General features: G+C 37.9%; 1 protein-coding gene across 3 annotated transcripts in view; it reads right to left on the bottom strand.

Annotated features, from left to right (window-relative positions):
• Window positions 1–6,719: 6,719 nt before the first annotated feature.
• ppp2r5eb (protein phosphatase 2, regulatory subunit B', epsilon isoform b) overlaps window positions 6,720–20,423 on the bottom strand; it is a 36,046-nt gene continuing 22,342 nt past the window's right edge. Inside the window, exons 1-13 of one of the 3 annotated variants that reach the window (XM_057341519.1) lie at window positions 17,676–17,797; window positions 13,676–13,872; window positions 12,973–13,074; window positions 12,327–12,419; window positions 12,100–12,230; window positions 11,937–11,996; window positions 11,421–11,529; window positions 11,253–11,306; window positions 9,989–10,039; window positions 9,726–9,845; window positions 9,481–9,608; window positions 9,265–9,366; window positions 6,720–9,171 (exon numbers count right to left, since the gene is read on the bottom strand). In XM_057341519.1, coding sequence (XP_057197502.1) covers window positions 9,072–9,171; window positions 9,265–9,366; window positions 9,481–9,608; window positions 9,726–9,845; window positions 9,989–10,039; window positions 11,253–11,306; window positions 11,421–11,529; window positions 11,937–11,996; window positions 12,100–12,230; window positions 12,327–12,419; window positions 12,973–13,074; window positions 13,676–13,801 — 1,176 coding nt within the window. In that variant the 5' untranslated portion in view covers window positions 13,802–13,872; window positions 17,676–17,797 and the 3' untranslated portion in view covers window positions 6,720–9,071. Of the gene's footprint in view, window positions 9,172–9,264; window positions 9,367–9,480; window positions 9,609–9,725; window positions 9,846–9,988; window positions 10,040–11,252; window positions 11,307–11,420; window positions 11,530–11,936; window positions 11,997–12,099; window positions 12,231–12,326; window positions 12,420–12,972; window positions 13,075–13,675; window positions 13,873–15,866; window positions 16,028–17,675; window positions 17,798–20,423 lie in introns of those variants that run through there. The other 2 variants (XM_057341518.1, XM_057341517.1) reach the window with 2 other exon arrangements.

The following is a 20,423-nucleotide window of genomic DNA, read 5'->3' on the forward strand; positions in this document are numbered from 1 at the left end:
GACAGGTTAATAAGTCTTTGCTTGTGCCTGGATGTGCACTTATATGGTTATGTAAGTAACAATTTATTGTGTTAGTAGGCTGAATCACACTGAAACATGTCTAGGTCATATTTGATCACAAAAGAATAAAAGCTAGGGGTGTGCTTCATTATTATCCAAATAATTATCCAATAATATTTTTGGAACAAATTAATTTATTGTTACCAAAATAAGTTATAATATAAAATCTGATCAAAGCGTTTAATAGACGAGCACATATCCGAAAACACAGTACAGCAAATACAGAGAACAAAAGAAGTTTTAAAAGCTGTCAGCATGCATTTAAATCACCCAGTCACCAGTCCGCACAGTACAAAAAAAAAACAGGAGAGGCAAAGTGCAGATCTTCATGGCAAAGACTCAAGAGACAAACAAAACAGGAGAAAAGAGAATTGTCCTTTGTGAACATGGACAAGGAAACAAAATTAATTTCTCCATTTTTAATCTGATGTTGGTTCCCTAATGAGTCGCACACTGAATGCCCAACAGCACAACATCATGAACCTAAAGTGATCAATACAGTATATTCCCAGATGTTTAATAATTCAAGATTCATTTGAAATGTCACAAACACAGAACACAGTGGGGGTCATGACCTCACTGCACTTCCAGAGAGGGACACATGCTGTGAGATCGCAGACATAGACACAGTTACTTATAGTGTAAGCACACTCAAGTGTATACTACTGTAATGCTACTGTATTCACTAGCTCACCAATCTGCGCACGCACGCACGCATACACTGTATCTGTATCTCTCTCTCATGCCCATATATAGCCATATATAAAAAGTTCTTCCTGATTAGAATCTGTTTGAACATAACTAAAAATATCCTGTCGATAAGTCAATAGTCTTTGAATCTGAAAGCAAAAAGGTTTCCCTCAGCAATTGTGACAGTGTCAAAGATCCAATGATAACTTCACAGACATCATAGATTTCCATTGCCTTCACACCATTAGTGGTTTCTGTAGCTCTGCCAGGACTTCCCTTAGAGGACAGGATTTCAGTAATGGCTGCTCCATTAATTGAGCTAGATATGTTTAAAGTTAACAAGAAACAGCATGGACAACCCATTTTATTTCAGTGTAATGTATGCAGTATCTGAGCGAAGTGCTAGACATAATAAAATGAAATCAAATCCTGTGTTTATCCGTCAGAAATTGATTGAATCTAGCCATACCAAACAAAATAGCATAATTACAAAACTACGCAGTTCACATAAAAATATTTGCAAGATTTTAAGTGGCTGCATTGTTCTGGTGATATTAGACGAGTTGTTCCTAAGTTACTACATTAGACAATTTCTTTCTTTTAAAGGTTCAGCGTGTAATTTTCTGGAGGATCTACTAACAGACGCACAATATGATATAAATAACTATGCGTTCAGAGGTGTATAAAGACCTTACATAATGAAGCTTTATATTTGTATTACCTTAGAATGAGCTATTACTATCTACATACAGCGCAGGTCCCCTCACATGGAATTCACCATGTTCTTTCTACAGTAGCTATAAACAGACAAACTGCTCTAGCGTGCGTTTCATAAATACGTTATCTCCTTCGACAAAGAAAAGAAAATGTGACAACATCTTTGTCTGTGAGAGCCGCCCTAGTGCTTTAAAAGGGAGGGGTGAGGGATGGAGTGAGCCGTTGGTTGCTATTCGCAACCTCACCACTAGGTGCCGCTAAAATATCCACATTGCTCCTTTAAATACCTGATGAATCGTGCAGAATAACACCAAGTAAAACCATTTTGATTTCATGTCCATTTTAAGAAATTGTGTTAATTAAAATGTTAGTGTTTGAATACAACTTTCAATTTGTACATACAGTACATTTGGCATTTTGGAGGAAAAAAACGTTCTTTCGACTAAAAAGTATTCTCAGAAAAACCTTTGAGTGAATGCTTTTTGGGGGAACAAAAATATGAATTCTATGGCATCACTGTGAAAATAACCTTTTGTAGGACCTTTTTAAGAGTGTATTGGAAATGCAGAATTAATTGTGTAACTGTATAGATTTAAATTTAAAAATTAAGTCGTCAGAACAGTGAAAAGTTTTTCACAAAAATCTAAAAATAGTCATCAAACTAGTAGACAGCAGAGTTCACAGGAAACAACTGTGATACATAGCAGGACTTCAGCATTTGAAACCGACAGACGTATAGGCCTTGTGCTTTTCCCAGCAGACAGAGAAACGAGAGGTATAACAATCAAACATTAGACCATAAGTGAAACTGAAGACTACTAAACAGAGAATCAAGTGATTTTTGCAGCCGCTCTCACAGCATGATACAAATTCGACAAAATTTCAGTTAGTTCATGAAACTTTCAAATTTATATATAAATGTATTTCTGCCACCCTTATTCAGTTTGGCTATGCTGTAAACAACTTATTTCAGGCATCAGGCTGTCTCTGTATTTAAAGACATCGCACATCATCAGCAGTATGTCCCAGAACTGACATCACGCACCGTACGTGCCGTCATTCAACTGTACCTACCATCTCCCTGGAACCAATGAGATTAGACTCCTTTCCTCCTATGAACTTGTAACATTTGTTCCCTGAGGTCACGTTTAAGTTCACGAATGTGTGTTTAAATGCAGATAAATACACATCGCCCTTGCCTGTGCTGTTGAGCGCAAACCCCCTCGATCTCTTTTGTCTCCAAGCATGGGCTAATTACAGCTCTGCCCACGATTACTGTCCACGTTCTCACATTCAGAGCCGCGGAAACATTTATACACAGGAAGGTCTGCTTTTAAGAGATCTACTGCAAACACAAAGATATCAGCTCCTGCACACAAGCACCACAACCAGAAAAAATGTGAGATGACTTAATGTTTATCCAACTGACTCTATAACTGTATGTCCCAGGGGCTGATTTTTATTACAGCAGATGTTAACATTTTACTTGTTGTTAGGCTAAGGTCATAGTAAAACTGTCAATCTGTATTGGTATTTAAATGCAAAGTGTATACATGCACTTTAACTGGTTTAAAACTAAATAAAACAAGTGAGTACGAAAAATGTTTTACGTTTTGGGGCAAAAAAACATCTATGCTTAAAGAGTGAGAGAGAGAGAGAGAGAGAGAGAGAGAGAGAGAGAGAGAGAGAGAGATGGAGGGAGAGCGAGAGAGAGAGAGAGAGAGAGAGAGAGAGAGAGAGAGAGAGAGAGAGAGAGAGAGAGAGAGAGAGAGAGAGAGAGAGAGAGAGAGAGAGAGAGAGAGAGCGAGAGAGAGAGCGAGAGAGAGAGAGAGAGAGAGAGAGAGAGAGAGAGAGAGAGAGAGAGAGAGAGAGAGAGAGTGAGAGAGACGAAGAGAGAAGAGACGAAGAGGAAAGAGAGAAAAGCAGAGAGAGAGAGAGAGAGAGAGAGAGAGAGAGAGAGAGAGAGAGAGCGAGAGCGAGAGCGAGAGAGAGAGAGAGAGAGAGAGAGAGAGACTCACTGATTCACATTTAGTCAGGGCCTCATTAAATGAGTTAAAACACTCCTGCATTGTCCAGGACTGAAATGTGTTTAATAGTCTAAGACGATGGATAATTACAGCAAGTCTCAGACCAGTTCAGCGAGTCAAGGTTTTTTATTTTCTCATCAGAGTCCAAGTGTGAGGAAGAGGAGGGTTTGGGTTTCCCCACAGAGAGCAACACAGGTGATGATAAAACAAGCTGCCTAAACTGATGCCACTTTTTTCAGAACATGCAGAGTTATATGTAAAAATACATACTCACCCCATGTCATTCCAAGCCCACATTATGGACAGTAGGCTACTTGCTTCTGTGAAACAACAAAAGATATTAAGCAGAATGTGAGAGCGATCTTTTTCATATAAGGAAAGAGATGGTGATAGAGAAAGAATAAAACAATAACAACATCACTTAAGTATACAGTATGAATGCTTGACTACTTGGCGCAGTAGCTTGGTAAACCGTTGTTTCCATTCTCTAACCATGATAACAAAAACAAGAGTATTATGTATTATACAATGTTCCTAACCAGAATAAGTTTAATTCAACTCTCTGTATAAGAGTGTCTCGTGGTAACACGCTGATGCCTTTAAGTGGCTTTGAACACTTTGATAAGTCAGAAAGGTTTAGTTACAGCTCACAAAAGATCTTCAGAAGAACATTAAAACTGTTTAAATATTCAGAGAGGATTGGAGAGAAAGACAGAAAATAGAAGGAAACTGTGTTTGTGAAAAAGAGAGAAATTGCGAGACATGTTCTCAAGTTAAAGGTATACTTCAACCAAAAATGAAAATTCTGTCATCATTTACTCACCTTCGAAATTTTTATAAATGTCTTTGTTCTGATGAACACAGAGAAATATATTTGGAAGAATGCTTATAACCAAACAGATCTAGTCCCCCATTGACTCCCATTGGAGTAAAAATTACTTTATGATTTTTTTTGTTCTGTTGAACACAAAAGAAGATATTTTGAAGAATGTAGGACAGTTAACAGTTCTGGTGCTCTTTTGACTACCATTGTATTTTTTCCTACTATGGTAGTCAATGGGGGGCAAAATCTGTCTGGTTAGAAGCATTTTTTCAAATATCTTTCTCTGTGTTCATCAGAACAAAGAAATTTATACAGATTTGGAACGACTCAAAGGTGAGTAAATGATGACAGAATTTTCATTTTTGGGTGAAGTATCCCTTTAATTTCCAAACTTTAATAATGCATCTTTTAAGCCACAATAAAAACACATCTAAAAGCCTGCTGCAATACAGCACTAATCTTTACTATATGATGATTATGTTTTTGGTGTGTCATTTCTTTGTCACTATACCGTCAACAAATGAAAGTACAAAATAATTTCAGACAGATGAAACATCGGTTTCATTCAAACAGATGAAACACCTGCCCGTGGTTGACCAAAAAGATGCCATGTGATTGAGACATTACTGATATTTTAGGATGGTCAGGATTCAGAGAAAACGTATAATATGGTCATGGGGGAATATGTCTATTTCTGCATATTAAACTGGTATAGGATTAATTTTAGGCTTTTTAAAAACATGGATTCGCCTAAATAAAGTACATGAAAGATTCTAACCCCACACAACATAGTCAGGGTTACGTAAGTCTAATGAAGGGGAGATGAGCTAAGAAAGGAGTGGGAAGACTCTGTTTGCGATTCAGCCAAAAACCAAACCTATCATTTGGGACCGTTTACCGGACAAGCATTTAAAAGTTTCAACAAGACTAACAGCGCAGTGTTTCATCACATTAATAAGAGTGTTATGTCACCGCATGACATCACAGCTTTAGTGAAAGTTCTGTTCTGCCACTGATCACAACAGGGAACAGCAGTGGGTGGATCTTGCTGTGTACATCACCATATTTCATTCAGACAAACATATTAAAATACTGAAGACTCTCAGAAAAACACAAATGTCCTCTGTGAAAACCCTGCTTAGACATACTGAGCTTATTTACATACAGTACATACCTCACCCAGCTAAAATCTTCAGAAGCTGTCCATCTGTAAACACGCGCACGCACACACACGCTCTACTGACCAATAGGACAATAAGCTATTTACGTACATTACATTATTATTTACATTTTGGTGACCAAGTTTTCCTGACACATAAACTAGGGAAACCCTATTATAATTGAGTTAAAGGGGTCATATGATGCGGCTAAAACTAATATTTTCGTTTGTTTTAGATGTAATGCAATGTGTATACACGATTTAAGGTTCAAAAACGCTGTCTTTTCCACATACCGTGCATGTTTGTATCTCCACTTTGCCCCGCATCTCTGAAACTGGCAGATTTTTTAGGGAGGTGTGCTATGATTGGCCAGTTAACCAGTGCGTAGTGATTGGTCGAATACTGCAAGCGTGTGACGGAAATGTGACACCTCTTACCATATTTGGAACATCAGGTTCTAAAGCAATTGTGCTGACAGGTACAAAAACACATACTGGGGAAATAGGTGAATTTTAAGACAAATTGTGGCAATGTAATACATAAAACAGCAGGTGCAAAAACTGTCTGACACTTGAATTTATTCTGATGATAAAATACGTGTGCAGTCAGTTTGATCATGAATTCATTGGATTTGAAGCTACATTTGAAGTGAGGAACTTTTAATTTAACATGACAACAATGTTCTTATATTAACCCAAATTGTGAAAAAATCTGATATATCCAAATTTGGACTAATTTCATCAATGTGTGTCTCATGGAAATGACTAAGATTATTTACAGTATTTTCCAAGAATACCTAACATCTATTATTTAAGTAGCATGTTAATATAAAGTAACTATAAAATCAGATAATATTAATTTCTATTAAGTGAAATGTACATTTTCGAAATAGAAGTTGATTGTTTGGGCAAATATTGCATGAACAAATATACAGAGAAAAATCACTGTACTGTAACAGTCTCTTCTACAGAATAAAGATATCCTTAAAGTGAGAGTTCACCCGAAAATGTAAATTCTGTCATTATTTACTCACCTTCTTGTCATTTCAAACCGGTATGACTTTTTTCAAAATATCTTTTGTGTTCTGTGGAAGAAAGAAAGATGGTAACCGAACAGCACTGGCCCCCATTCACTTCTACTGTATGGACACAAAACCATTGCAAGTGAATAGGGGCCAGTTAACATTCTTCAAAATATCTTCTGTGTTCTGCGGAAGAAAGAAAGGCATACAGGTTTGAATTGACATGTGTTCTTGGGTGAACCACTTTAATGGTTTGCTAATGATCCAAACACTCACTATAAAAAATTAAACTTGAATTAATAATGGATTACTAGGTTAATGACCTATTCCATTTATGAGTAGGCCATACTGTTTCATATACATTTGACCCAGCTGTCACAGGACGCAGGACAATCTTTTTTTTCACAATCTACTGAACATATATGCCTGACAATTTCAGCACAGCCTTGATTCTTTTAACCCCGCTCAGGAAAATCCTGCCAAATCCTCAAACCAAGTGACCTGCATTAAAAGACTACATGCACATAGTAGATAATACACCCAAGGTTCATAGTAGATAATACACCCAAGGTTCATAGTAGATAATACACCCAAGGTTCATAAAAGCAACTATTTTAGACAGTAAAATTAAATTCACCTGTAAGGTTTCAATTTTAAGCTTTGCTGCCCTTTGCTGGTAACATTTGGTACTGCTGACTAAAGGGCTCTAGAGAGAACCGAAAGCATTTAAACAAAGATTCATTCATGAATTCATGACAGTTCATTAATGTAAAGTTTTTCCAATTAATGAACAATGATTTTGATTCATTCATGAGGGTGTTTTTTTCTAGAACCTTCACATTCCGTTCTCATTGACTTTCATTAAATGGAAAAATAATGGACAGGATATTTAATAATTCACCTTTTAGAATGACATGAGGGTGAGTAAACTGTTCACATTCGTGTCTGCCACTTTAAAGGGATAGTTCACCCAAAAATGAACATTCGGTCATCTAGGGAAAACAAATACTATGGGAGTGAATGGGGGATGAGATTTGTTTGGTTACAAGCATTCTACCAAATATCTTCCTTTGTTTTTAGCAGAATAAAGAAATTTTAGAACAGGTTTAGAACAAATATTAGTTTTTGCATGAACTATCCCTTTAAACAAACTGATCGGACAAATTTGGCGTTTATTGAACCAACCCTTATGAAGTCACCCACTCACGTACACAAAAAATAAAGCACAAAGTGAATTTCATCTTTATCACAAAACAGGTTTAATTTAATATCTCTTTATTTTTTAAAATAATTAAACATTTGTATTTCTCCGACCCTTTTTTTACTTTTGTAACTGTTGATGTCTGGGATCTTAAGCACAGTTTCATTCTGACAAAGCTCACCACAGCATCAGTCCTCCACAATCCCAGAATTCCCCTCTCACTCCCCCCCCCATCCCCCCAATCAGCAACTAAGTAAAAAAGGAAGAGAGAACAAATTCCACTTGGTCAAAACAAATCCAATTCCAGACAAAAAATAAACCCGAAACAAATTAGAAGTGAAACCCGAGAAAGAAAGAAAACTAAATCCCAAGAGGCTGTGTTCAATCTTTCCTCGTTATATACTGGATTCTCCTAAAGAAAAATACGCTATAGGTTCTACTAGATACAGAGTATCAAAGTACTGCATTCAGATACAGCATTACAGGTACTTAACACTGTAAGAAACTCCCTCGCACACTCCGAGGCAGAATGTGCGTGTGAACGTGCAGTTCCATTTCTCGTGACAAGCATCTCCGGCTTGGCGCTGGAATTCTGGATACCTCCTCTGATGTGTGTGTGTGTGTATGCGTCACTGGTACCAGTACCGGACTGGCGCTAGAGTCCAAATGCGTGAACTAGGCGGCACCTTGGACAGAAAAAGAATGAAAAGGGAAGAACGCATGGGCGTGTCAGAGCTGGTGTGTAATCATGGTTCTGTGTCCCCTTCCTCTTCTCTGCAGGTAACTGCGTAGTGTCCCTATTGAGAAGTCTGCAATCCAGACCTGCTGCATTTATCCAGATCTTAACAGATGATCCGTTGCACTGGGGTCAAAGGTCAAGAACATTCTTGTTTCAATACAGGACATCCATGTTGCAAGAAAGGGAGGTATAAGAGAGGGGGCGTGAAAAGAGAGAGCGAGAGAATTGGGCTGGTGTTGTTCTGTAAGGATGGGTGAGGTATGTCAGATCGGCGGGCTGAGATTCTCCGTTTGGTTGTTGATTTCATTCATTCGTTCATTTCTCCACAGTAGTGGTTCGATTCAGTCCTACTGTCCGTTTAAAGTCCTTCCCCCTCCAGTGTGGTTTTCCTTTTTTTGCTCGTTTTCTTTTTTTTACTTTGTTTTCTAGTCACGTTCTTATTACGGCATAATATTTTAACGGGGGAAATAAAGGAGATAAAATAAAAGTTATTTACAGTGCTTTTGAAATAATGAGACTGACGAGGTGAATCTACAGTAAAGTAAGTCGCACAAATACAGAAAGGAAAATAAAGGCCAACGTTCCGAGCGTGTGGTGGAGGCGTTGGGAAAGCGTTCAGGAGGAGGCGCGTCGTTAAGTGGGAATAATTCCGTCGCTCTGGAAGCTTCTCTTCAACTCCAGGTCCTCAAGCCTCTTCCACAACTCCTCTCTCTCCTTCTCTTTCTTCTTCTCCCTGATGATGTGAAAAGGAAACAGATAAGACTCGGAATGTATGTTTGTTCAATACAAACGCAAACACGTTTTCCACAACAATAAGGATTCTTACCTCTGACGATCTGATTTGTAAGTGGATGTGAGTTCATCAAACAAAGTGCTGTTCATTTCCATGAAGGCTTTCAGAACATTATAGACTAAAGCTACTATGGCCCTGAGAGCAAACAAAAACATCATTTCCATCATCATCACACAAGAGCATTAAATTCAGATTCCAACATACACTGGAGATTGTATATTTGTGAGAATTATCTGACGTTCGACTCACGGGTTCCAGTGCTCTTTTGAGATCCGGTAGAGGCTTGCGAACATTATGGGAAGAATCACGTTGGAGTTTTCCTCAATCAGACTCATAATGTACTCATTGTTCCAGTAGTACAGAGCTCTCTCAGCCACCTGTACACACATACACAAATATCACACCTGCCACTTCATATACGTATATCCAATATATCATTTAATATCCTGATTAATATTTAATATACTGTCAGATCACACTGGGTTCACGCAGACCTGAAAATGTGGGCTTGAGACACACTTGGAGATCTGTTTGAAGAGGTGCTCCTGGATCTTCACAAACTGTGTGGGCTCAATCACATCCAAAATCTCCTCCAGCTCTCCCAGGAACATGACCTACACGCGTATCAATGCAGACATCAGTCGTGTGAATCAGAGTTGGACACAAAAGATACGATGGGAGCCCTCATCAGTGCCTCTATTGTCCTGAAATCATGACTGATCAACCTCATGCTGGGATCTCTAAAACTCTAGCTCACCTCTTTCTGACTGCAGGTTTTAGGCCAGAATTTCAGCAGACCTCTGATGACCTGTTACAAACGAGAAAACCATCAGAAACTGTGAGACTGGAGGAAAGAGAAACAGAATATATAAAAGGCAGTCGATGTAAAGGCTTAGATACACTTCAAGACAGAACAGAGATTTTTGAGTGTGCTGTGGTGGCACTTCTAAATAAAGCACATGCGACATCTGAACTTTAGCTAACAAAAAAAAGGAAAACCCAAAAAGTAGGGGTTGCACGAACTTGTCGACATAAATGTTCTGGTGCGACATTTAAAGCTTGATGTCGACTAGTCGCGGGTCATGTGATTCTTTTGACACTGTACCTTTAAGAAGACGGCTGACTGTTCCAAGGACCCGTGCGCGGTACGGATGTCATTCCCACCCAGTTCAGTGGGATTCTGTCACACTCCCAGCAATAATATGTGTTATCTTGTCCTGCTTCAGCACGTATCATTCACAATGTGTCCTGTTTTCGTCTGCGACATTCACGATTTGTTCTGACGCCGCAAAAGCTAGCTGTTAAAGCCTTACGTTTCAGTGCGCCAGCTTCTACACGCAGATCTTTTAATATTATAGGCTATTTTTGTACTTGTTCCCCGTTTAATAAAACATGAAAGAAACAGAATAAATAAAAATGTTTCTCATATTGTGTCACTGCGTTTGTAAGTCCGCTATGATAAGCGTCTGCTGCATTAGGCTAATAAATATATTGACGTTGTTCTAAAGTCAGAGGCCGTCACAAACAAACGACACAATTTTCTGTTGTTTCATGTATTAGTGCACACGACCCTATCAGTTGAATGGTTATAAATGTCAGGGAAGTTTGGTCTGTACACATGCTTCAGATCTGAAGTAACGTAAAGCTGCTGTAGAGATCCACCTGCTGCTCTTTTATGGCATAGTCCAGCTACCACCGACCTTGCGCTTTAAAATAGTTTTATTTTAGTTTAGTTGTTGTTGCTCTTGTGCAATAGATGAACAACAGCTTATTTGTATTTAGATACCATAAATTTAGAGGCTATTTTGCGGGAGTCCCGCCATTCTCCCGCAGCCCGCACGCACGAGTGTCTTACTGCATACACCCATCAAATCTTGTTGCAAAACATTCCCTAGGTCTCATTTTATTTATTAATGACATCATCGACGATTCGACGTAACTTTTATCACATAATAGTTGACCTCAAAAAATCTAAGGCCGTTCAACCCCTACTTGACAATAAGAATATTTGTAGTGCTTACCGGTTCTGTTAATGCTGGATCTTTCTCTAGGAACTGTACAATACAATAGGCCAGCTGCAAAAACAACACAAACAAACAGGTCTAACCAACACTTCACTGTACATACAGATGAAAAACATCCTGAAGTCGAGGCCATGGGAAACACGCATGCGAACACGGGGGCAGTACCTGTGCGTGGAAGAGTGAGAGGCTCCTGACGGTGTGAAGAGGAATCAAAACTTTCACCAGAAACTGTTTGTGTTCAGCCTTCAGTGGTAGAGCGAAGCCATTGATGATGCTGAGAGGACAAAACAGAGCCAATGTTCACCATTTTGGCATAGCTTGGATTTACACTGATCTTTCTTTTGACACTGACATCCCCATGCATTTATTGTTTGGAGAAGAACCGCATGAACAATCTTTAAATTGTTTCTTTTAGATTTTGTCGAAAACGAAATCCATGTGGGTTTGGAACACTATGAAGATAATACAATAACACTTTCCTTATAGGTTGAACTAAACCTTGAGAACTTCAGATGCTTACATAATCAAGATGACCTCATATATCCTCTCTATAGGAAAATCCAATTTCGCAGTTATGCTAATTAGCTGCAATTATGTAATTAGCATATTTGTGTGAATGACACAAACGAGCACTGAAACATTCTAAAAATAACAAACAACTCAAGCAGCACAAAAACTCACCTGCCCAAAATCTCCAACAATTCTGCAACCCCATTGAAGTGCTCAGTTTCAAAAACAAAACTAAAAAAAGAGAGACAGAGAAAGAAAGAGCGAGCTGACTGCTTGCACACAGAAATATGATGTAAACCTGTCATTTTAGATCAGGTGTGAGAAGATGTCTCACCGTAGAAAAATATTATTAATCTGTTTTCGTATAAAAGCTCTCAGGCCCAGGAATTTGCCGTAGATTCTGTGTAAGACTGTCTTCAGGTAATCTCTCTCCCGTGGGTCCTCGCTGTCAAACAGCTCCAGCAGCTATCAGGAAAACATACAAAAAGAGCAGAAATCAAGAAAACACGGAGAGGAAGAGAATGAGGAATAAATAACCCTAAGTACACAATGCCGCCTCACCTGTAAGACAAATTTCTGATCTATGTACTTTTTTGCAATGCTGGGTTGAAACTCCTGACTCTCCAAAAAACGAATGAAGAACTCGTACACCAGCTGAAAAAGAGGGAACGAAAATAGAAAGGTATGTTATTTCGTGGAGTCATTAAAACATCAGTTCTTAAAACATGTATTATTAAAGCAGAGAAGGGGATGGTTAAACAGGGTCAAAGGTCACGGTTCAGTTGAGGTTAAAAGACACACCGTGACTATCATCAGGGGTCGTCTGCATTGTAAAAACAGGTTTGAAAAAGACCAGGAATACATGTTTGGATCATTGTTTTTAGGTTCTCGCATTTGTTTCTCGGAATAGGTCACGGAAGCAGGGATTACTAACGAAACGAACGAAAGAGAAGTTTTACCAGGAAGATTCTCCTTGAGATATGCATCTCATTTCTAAAGGAGTCCTGGAGGCATACAGCGAGTACACACACACACACAGAGCGGGTCAGAAAGCGTGTGTGTAGAAACACACAAACATGCAGAAACAATGACAGACAGGAGCTCTACGTGAGGAGAGAGGGATCCAAAATAAATATCAGCATTCAAGCGCGCAAGCAAAGAAAGAAAAAATCACGCTTTTGACTATATTCTCAACAACCTCACACACCTGTAAATGTGGCCACGAGGCTTCTAGAGTCGGTTCATCCTCCTCTGGGTCAAACTCATTACTGTCACTGGGAGGAAGAGTTCGGAATATATTATAGGACACCTGAAAAAAGAAAGAGATTGACAACATTTTCAGACATTTTTTTCCAGTCGATACGTGACAAAACATTGATGATAGATCAAAATCCATTTCACATTTAAAATGTGAAACTGCAGCGAACAAGCCTTGAATAAACATGTCATCATCTGTTAGCGTTAAAGTTCATACACATCCCATTATAGTTACGGTTTGTTGTTGTGAACGGGGCATAAGACTCAAGTCAAATCAGACCACAATTAAAACAATAGCAAAATTGTCTCAATATTATCGTGGTCACATGACTGTATGAAACGATAGGTCTTCCGGGCCTAACATAAAGTTAGAAAAAATAATAGATGTTACTGTTGTCAAGGTCCATCTGGTGCAATTATTTTATTTTATAAAAAGGATTTTTAGGTCATTTGACCCATCTCATACTATAACTTATACCTCTAAGCAACAAATAAGAGGATGCTTATGGCACGTTTCCAAGTCATCATTTCTCATTTTAAATGTATACCGAGGTATTACTGTTCAGTGAGATTTTAATATTGTTACATCCCTAACAGATACCCACCAACATGTAACTGCTTATGTGGGCGACTTTGCCAGTGCGTCAACTCACCATTTTCACGACCTCCGGGTAGGCCTGTTCCGTGAGATAACCTCTGCTGACCGTGACATAATCCACCAGCTCATTGAGGGTCGAGCGTTTGTATTCTTTCATCTTCAGGTCTGACAGAGTGTCCATGAAATCAAAAACAGCACAACACTGCTGAAGCTTCTTCAGGAACAACTCCGGCTGCTCCTGAGCAGAGACGTCTGTGCACAAACACATACGAGAAGGACTAAATAAATATCACAAAAACTTCACACGGATTAATTTAACCATTGTACAGGACTACATAAACTCAGGATGCACTTCCATACAATTCCAAAACAATCTGAATTAAGAGAGAATAGCTGATAGTGAGATTCATTTTGGGATATTGCGAACTTTGTAAGCAAATGGCGAGGGAGAAAACAATTCTACACAGTTTTGTTTTCTATTTTAATGTACAGAGGAGAGATCTGACGGCATGAAAATCAGAGAACAGCTGTCAATCTGAAAATTATTTTAAAAAAGTGTTTTACATTCCTTTTCAGTGTTGATCATTTTAAACACGTCAGAATACGCACACGCACACACACACACACACACACACAGGCATATATACATATATTTGCCTAAACTTTGATTATAGACCATTTCATCAGACATGCGCGCCTGACCCCCAGTTAACTCCCGGTTTGTGTTTGGCTAGTGTCTAATAACATAACTATTTATATTTTATTTAATATATGTTAATATTAATTTGTATTATTATTTTACTGTATAATAATTGTATTAAATAAACGATTTGTTGAATTTTTTTGTATGTTCATTTTATTAAATAAACAATTTGTTGAATGGGTCCTGTAGTTCGGTCGCGTTTAAACAAACCGTGGTACATTGACATCTAGCGGTTGAGCTTGGTATCGGAGTCTAAATTCAAAATATTGTAGAGAAAAGATTAGCCAAGTAACAGTTCATCTCGGTTTCTTTTGATTGTTATCAGAAATAATCTACAGGCACTCTATTGTTTGTGAATGCGTACCGGAAGTTTAGTTGGGGTCACAACGGAGCACATGCGCAGTAACGTTTGTTTATGTTGTAATTTATTTATGTTTTATTTGATATGGAATTTGTTTTAAAATGAGAAATAAAGGGCAGTTGTGCATTTCTAATGTCTTAATTCATAAAAAACGTGAGAATCGTATCATGAGTTCTGCATCGTGAATAGCGTCGCAATGTGAGCTGAGTGAATCGTTACATCCCTAGTTGCAAACCACTAGGGATGTAACGATTCACCGTGAGCCGGTTGAAAATCGGTTATAATGAGTGACGATTAAAATCGGTTGAGGTGTGAACTGAATCGCAATACATTTTTTGAACAGCAGGGGCCGCTATTTTCACTGCAAATCTAAACGTGGACATGCTGATATTTCTTAAATGCAAAAAATCCAAGCTAAGACTAGTATTAGTTTGTTTATAATAAAGAGACTTTTTCTATTATTAATTTGTTATAAAATTGCAGTTTAGTTTTGTTATTTGAAATAAAACATTATTTTATTATACAAAGAAACGTGAAGCATTTAAGAAATAATGCAAGGGAAGTTGTTCATTTCTAATTTGTTTCAACTCATTTTGTAAAAATAAATCTTGAGTAAATCGTGAATAAATCGCATCGTGAGATCAGAATCGTGACTCGCATCGCATCGTGAGCTGAGTGAATCGTTACATCCCTACAAACCACTGCGATATGCACATTTGCAATTTTACAATAATTTTGATATATAGTGCAGCCATAATTACTAATGTTACTAGCCACAAAGACACAAAAATCATGTTTGGGTCTCTAATATTTAAAAAGCACATGACTCCTGACACCTGTTAAACACACAAATCTGAAACGCTAAACACAACCCTGTGATACAGTGTTTCACCTTTGGGCACCACAGACTGTTACAAAAGTACTGCACTATGATACTGTAGACAAGAGCAAATTGCAGAACCTCCCACTAAAACCGAACACCCAAATGTACACAACACAAACTACAAACAGCTAAAAACACAGAACGACAGTCGAGAACAAAGTCAAGATTGACTAACAGCCACAGCAAAACTCATTCAGACTAGCTTTTCTCCAATTCTGACCTCTCGTCACCTTAGGTAAAAAAACAATACAAATACTGAATGTCACCTGAAACTTGGTTAACTTCAGACATACACTCACCGTCATTTTGGCGCAATCGATTGAATCATTTGCTGTTGTTTTCCATTTGTGTCTAGAATGATTTCCTATTGCATTCAATCTATTAGTCCAAGGAACTGGAAATGTTTAAACAGAAAGTATAAAGGGTAATAAACAGCAGCAGGTCTGAAGCCAAAGGGTTCTTCAGAAAGACATTAAATGGTTTGGGGAAATGGATCTCCAGTAAGCAGCAACACATTCATATACAGTGACGGCATGTGCTGCTTTACAACACACACACACCACATGTACACGATAACATACGCACAAACACAGTTTAAAAACCTCTGTGGGGAAAAACCCCTCTTCGGTGGAATGGTGGTCTTGGATTACTCTGCGAAAGTACACTATGCGAGTGTGTGTAGAAGAAGAGAGTACCGATCACAGAAGTGTATAAAGTTGCATGTCTGGTCTTAGTTACTTAAGCACAGCATGTGCAAAGTGTGCGTATGTGTGAAAGAGAGAGAGTTGTTCTGACAGGTGGGATCAGCAGGTGACTTTCACAGAGCCAGAAACTGGGAAAGAAATGTACTGTATTTATTTAATGCAAACACAAACACCTTGCCCACTAACAACCACACATACATATCAACTGTGTATTAACTACACAGCGAACTTCAGTAAAATTTCAGACAGTATAACCAACCATTTCGTTTATCTTTGCTAGACTAAAAAGATTTCAGTGTCAAGAAGAATCTCAAGTAGAAAGAAATGTCAGACTCATACAGGTGGAGTGACACAAGACAGCAAAAGCAATGGCTGTTCTAAATGAATCGGTCCGATTTAGACAGGAATTTGATTCTTGAAAAAAATGCATAAAATAAAGCAGCATGTTGCACTGCATGTTCAGATTGGATGCAGTCAGCAATAATAATGCCACAAAAATGCAACCCAGCTCATGCTGCACTGTAAACAATGCAGTTTACAGAGAATACAACATTTCATGTCCACTAACATAATTCAATTTTATTTATATAGCGCATTTCAATTTCCATTGTTGCAAAGCAGCTTTACATACAATTCATGCACACATTCACAAAATGTATACATTTAACCCCATGCAGGTCACAAACTGTATTGAAAAAGAACGTTTTAAATACAGATCCTGAGCACAAATTCTGAACACACTGAACATCTCCAAAAGAGGGAAGTCATGTTGTGTGTGCTCAAGCTAACATGCCTGACATGACTACACGTTCTGCACCAGAGTTATTATAGTTTTGATTTTAGTTTTATTCATATTTTAAATTGGCTTTTATTTTTAGATTCTTAGTTTTTGTGTTAATTTAAGTTTTTAAATGTTTTTATGTTTTTAATTTAAGATTTTAGCAATTTTGGTATATGCTTTTGTCATTTTATAATGTATTGGTTTATTTTTAATGTTGCTATATAAGATTAATTCATTTTTATTTTAGTTTTATTTTAGTTTTTGTTATTATTATAATTTTACTATATAGAATATATAGAATATAACATTTAAATTTTTCCTTGAGTTAAGTTTTTCCAATAATTTTTAGGTCAATATCTGATTTGATTTTAGTGAACAGGAACGTTTTCAAAGTTTTAGTAAACTAAAATAACCTTGTTCTGCACCTGAGAATAAAAACACCTCATTGTTTCATGTCAGTAATATAGGAGCTGGGCAGACAGAACCTTCAAATCCAAATAAAGACGTGCGCCAGCTACCTGCAGGACCAAAATCCTCACCATACAGCAAAAACAATAAAAGATGGAGAACTTGAGACAGAACAACAAAATATTATGTCACACCATATCTTCATAATCACTCACTTCAACAAGCCTCTATCCAGATTTCTTTCTTCAATCTCAATCAATCCAGGGAAGCTGGTGACCAAAATTCATTGATTCATCGATTCATAATTCATTGATTCGCAAGTGTATGTATGTATGTGTGTACAGTGCGGAGAGCTGTAACTCCAGAGAGAAACACATGAGATCAGGTGTCAGAGGGCTGAGCTGAGCCCACGGAAACTCGGACGGGCTCTGTGTCTAAAGTTCTATTTTCTGCCCTCCTCGTTTTAAACTCTCGAGCTCGCAAGGTCACAGCGCAGAACATGAGGAGGAGGGGCTTGAAGATGGGAACGGAGAGGAGATGATTTGTCAGTGCGTGTGGTGGTAAAAACTAACACTGAGTGCCCCTCTGCTGGACGAGTCTGGAAATTTATATGGATGAAGATTATGGAAACAGATTTTTGCTCCCTTTTGCTGTTGTCCTGCAGAATGAGAGCAACTGGTGTGATGTGATTTGCAAGTATACATAAGCCCCAAAGCATTAACTTCAATTTCTCATGTAAAAAATATTTTAATTATTAACTAGAAAGTAAAAGTGTCTTAGATAAATAAAAAAGAGATTGGTTAGAGATATGGGAAAGTGTGTGGAATACAGATAAGACAAGAAATAGACAGTTTGAGCCCATTTATTGTCAAATGTCTGTCTCGTCAGGGAACAGTTATGTTTCCACAGCACCATCTAGTGGCCACTGAGACACATGTCAGTTTGATACTTCTATTCATAGAGAGCATAGAACCCAAAAGACATTATAATGAAATGATTCATAACAACTCCTGCTGTAATCTGACTTGGAAATGGAAAACTGTAAACAAACAAAAATGATAGAATACAATAAACAGGGACTATGAATGCATTAAAAAAAGAAAAGAAAGTTCTTCCATCATTTACAGTCATTCCAAACCTGTATGACTTTTTCTTCTGCAGAACACAAAATAAGATATTTTGAAGGGCGCTGATAACCAAAAAAAACAAAAACAATAGACACCATTGATTTCCATCGTATAGACACGAAACCGAAACGAGCCATTTCTCAGGATATAATTTTTGCGTTTCACAAAAGAAGGGGCCATGTACAGGTTTTAAAGTGGTCATATGGCGCGAATACATGTTTTTCTGTGTCTTTGGTCAGCCCATGCATGTATTAGACACATAAAATAGCAAAAATTTAAGTGTCAGAAAAAGAGGCATTCTAACTAAAAGCGAATACTCACCCAGACCTGCCTGAAACGCCTCGTGTAACCACACCCCCACAAATCTACGTCAGTTCGTGGTATGATTTGACTTAAGACTGCCCAAATGTATACACAAGTAAGGTGGGCGTACATGTCAGTAGGGCTGTCACGATTATTAAATAATCGTCTCATCGCGATGGTTTCAGATCATCGCAATTATTGCACATCTCTATAGAAGACACTAGGGGGAGCTGTAGTGCCTGCATATTACATATTTTAGTGTATTTATTGTAACTAAAGCATTGTAATACTTGTAAAATGTACCACCACAACACAATAAAAACTAAAGCATTTACCATAAAAATAACCTGCAGTACAATTTAATATTATTTAAACTAATCTCAGTGTGAAAACCAGTCTACCAAAATTTCATTAACATAGAAGTAAATTTTTATTTTAGTCTTGTAACTGAGAAAAAAACAGACTAGAAGCATTTCTATGACTGATAGCATTTTAATGGTGGCTTCACTCCTGATCAATTTACTTAATTTACAAGTATTTGGCGGTTGTATTATTGACAGGTAAAAGCCTAAACCTTAAATATGTGATAAACCAATATTTTCAGATGTATTTCCAAGAACAATGTTTATTCAGAACAATATGGTCGTTTCAAAGCTGAATAAAAAATTTATGAGAATTAAATGTCAAAGCTCTAAAACAGACAATTAATCGGCATAATCGCCAAAGCCCTAAAACAGACAATTAATCGCCATAATCGCCAAAGCCCTAAAACAGACAATTAATCACCATAATCGCAATGATTTATTAGACAATTAATCGTCAGACAAATTTCATAATCGTGACAGCCCTACCTGTCAGCACAATTGCTTTGGAACCTGATGTTCCAAATATGGTAAGAGGCGTTACATTTCTGTCACACGCTTGCAGTATTCGACCAATCACTACGCACTGGTTAACTGGCCAATCATAGCACACCTCGCTTTTCAGAGCGATGAGCTTTGTAAAAAATCTGCGTGTTTCAGAGAGGCGGGGCAAAGAGGAGATACAAACATGCACGGTATGTGGAAAATACAGCGTTTTTGAACCTTAAATCGTGTATACACATTGCATTACATCTAAAACAAACAATAATATTCAAAAATATTAATCCTTCGAATTATGCCAAGCTCTAGAATACTGGGAAAACTGTTGAGTGGGGTACAGCCTTCAAACATTGTTGTGGATAACTACCAATTAAGCTACCATGAACCTCATGTGTACTGAAACACGGCTTTAATTAGACTATCATATCTGTCACTCCCACACCCATGTTTCTGACCTTTGAGTGACCCCGGCGGGGGGGCGACATCGCTTTGAAGACTGCGGGGTACATCCTTCCCATAATCCTTATTGTGCATTCTGCAGGGGGCAAAGGTCATTGCTAACAAGTCAAAGCACTTTCACTTCATCACACCTGTTCCCTCTGTTGGTTCATGAGCGATGAAGTGTGTTTTTGAATCAACGACTGGAACGGATCCATCTGAATCAATAACT

This window comes from Triplophysa rosa, linkage group LG9 (assembly GCF_024868665.1).
Source record: "Triplophysa rosa linkage group LG9, Trosa_1v2, whole genome shotgun sequence".
NCBI classification, from domain to species: Eukaryota; Metazoa; Chordata; class Actinopteri; order Cypriniformes; family Nemacheilidae; genus Triplophysa; species Triplophysa rosa.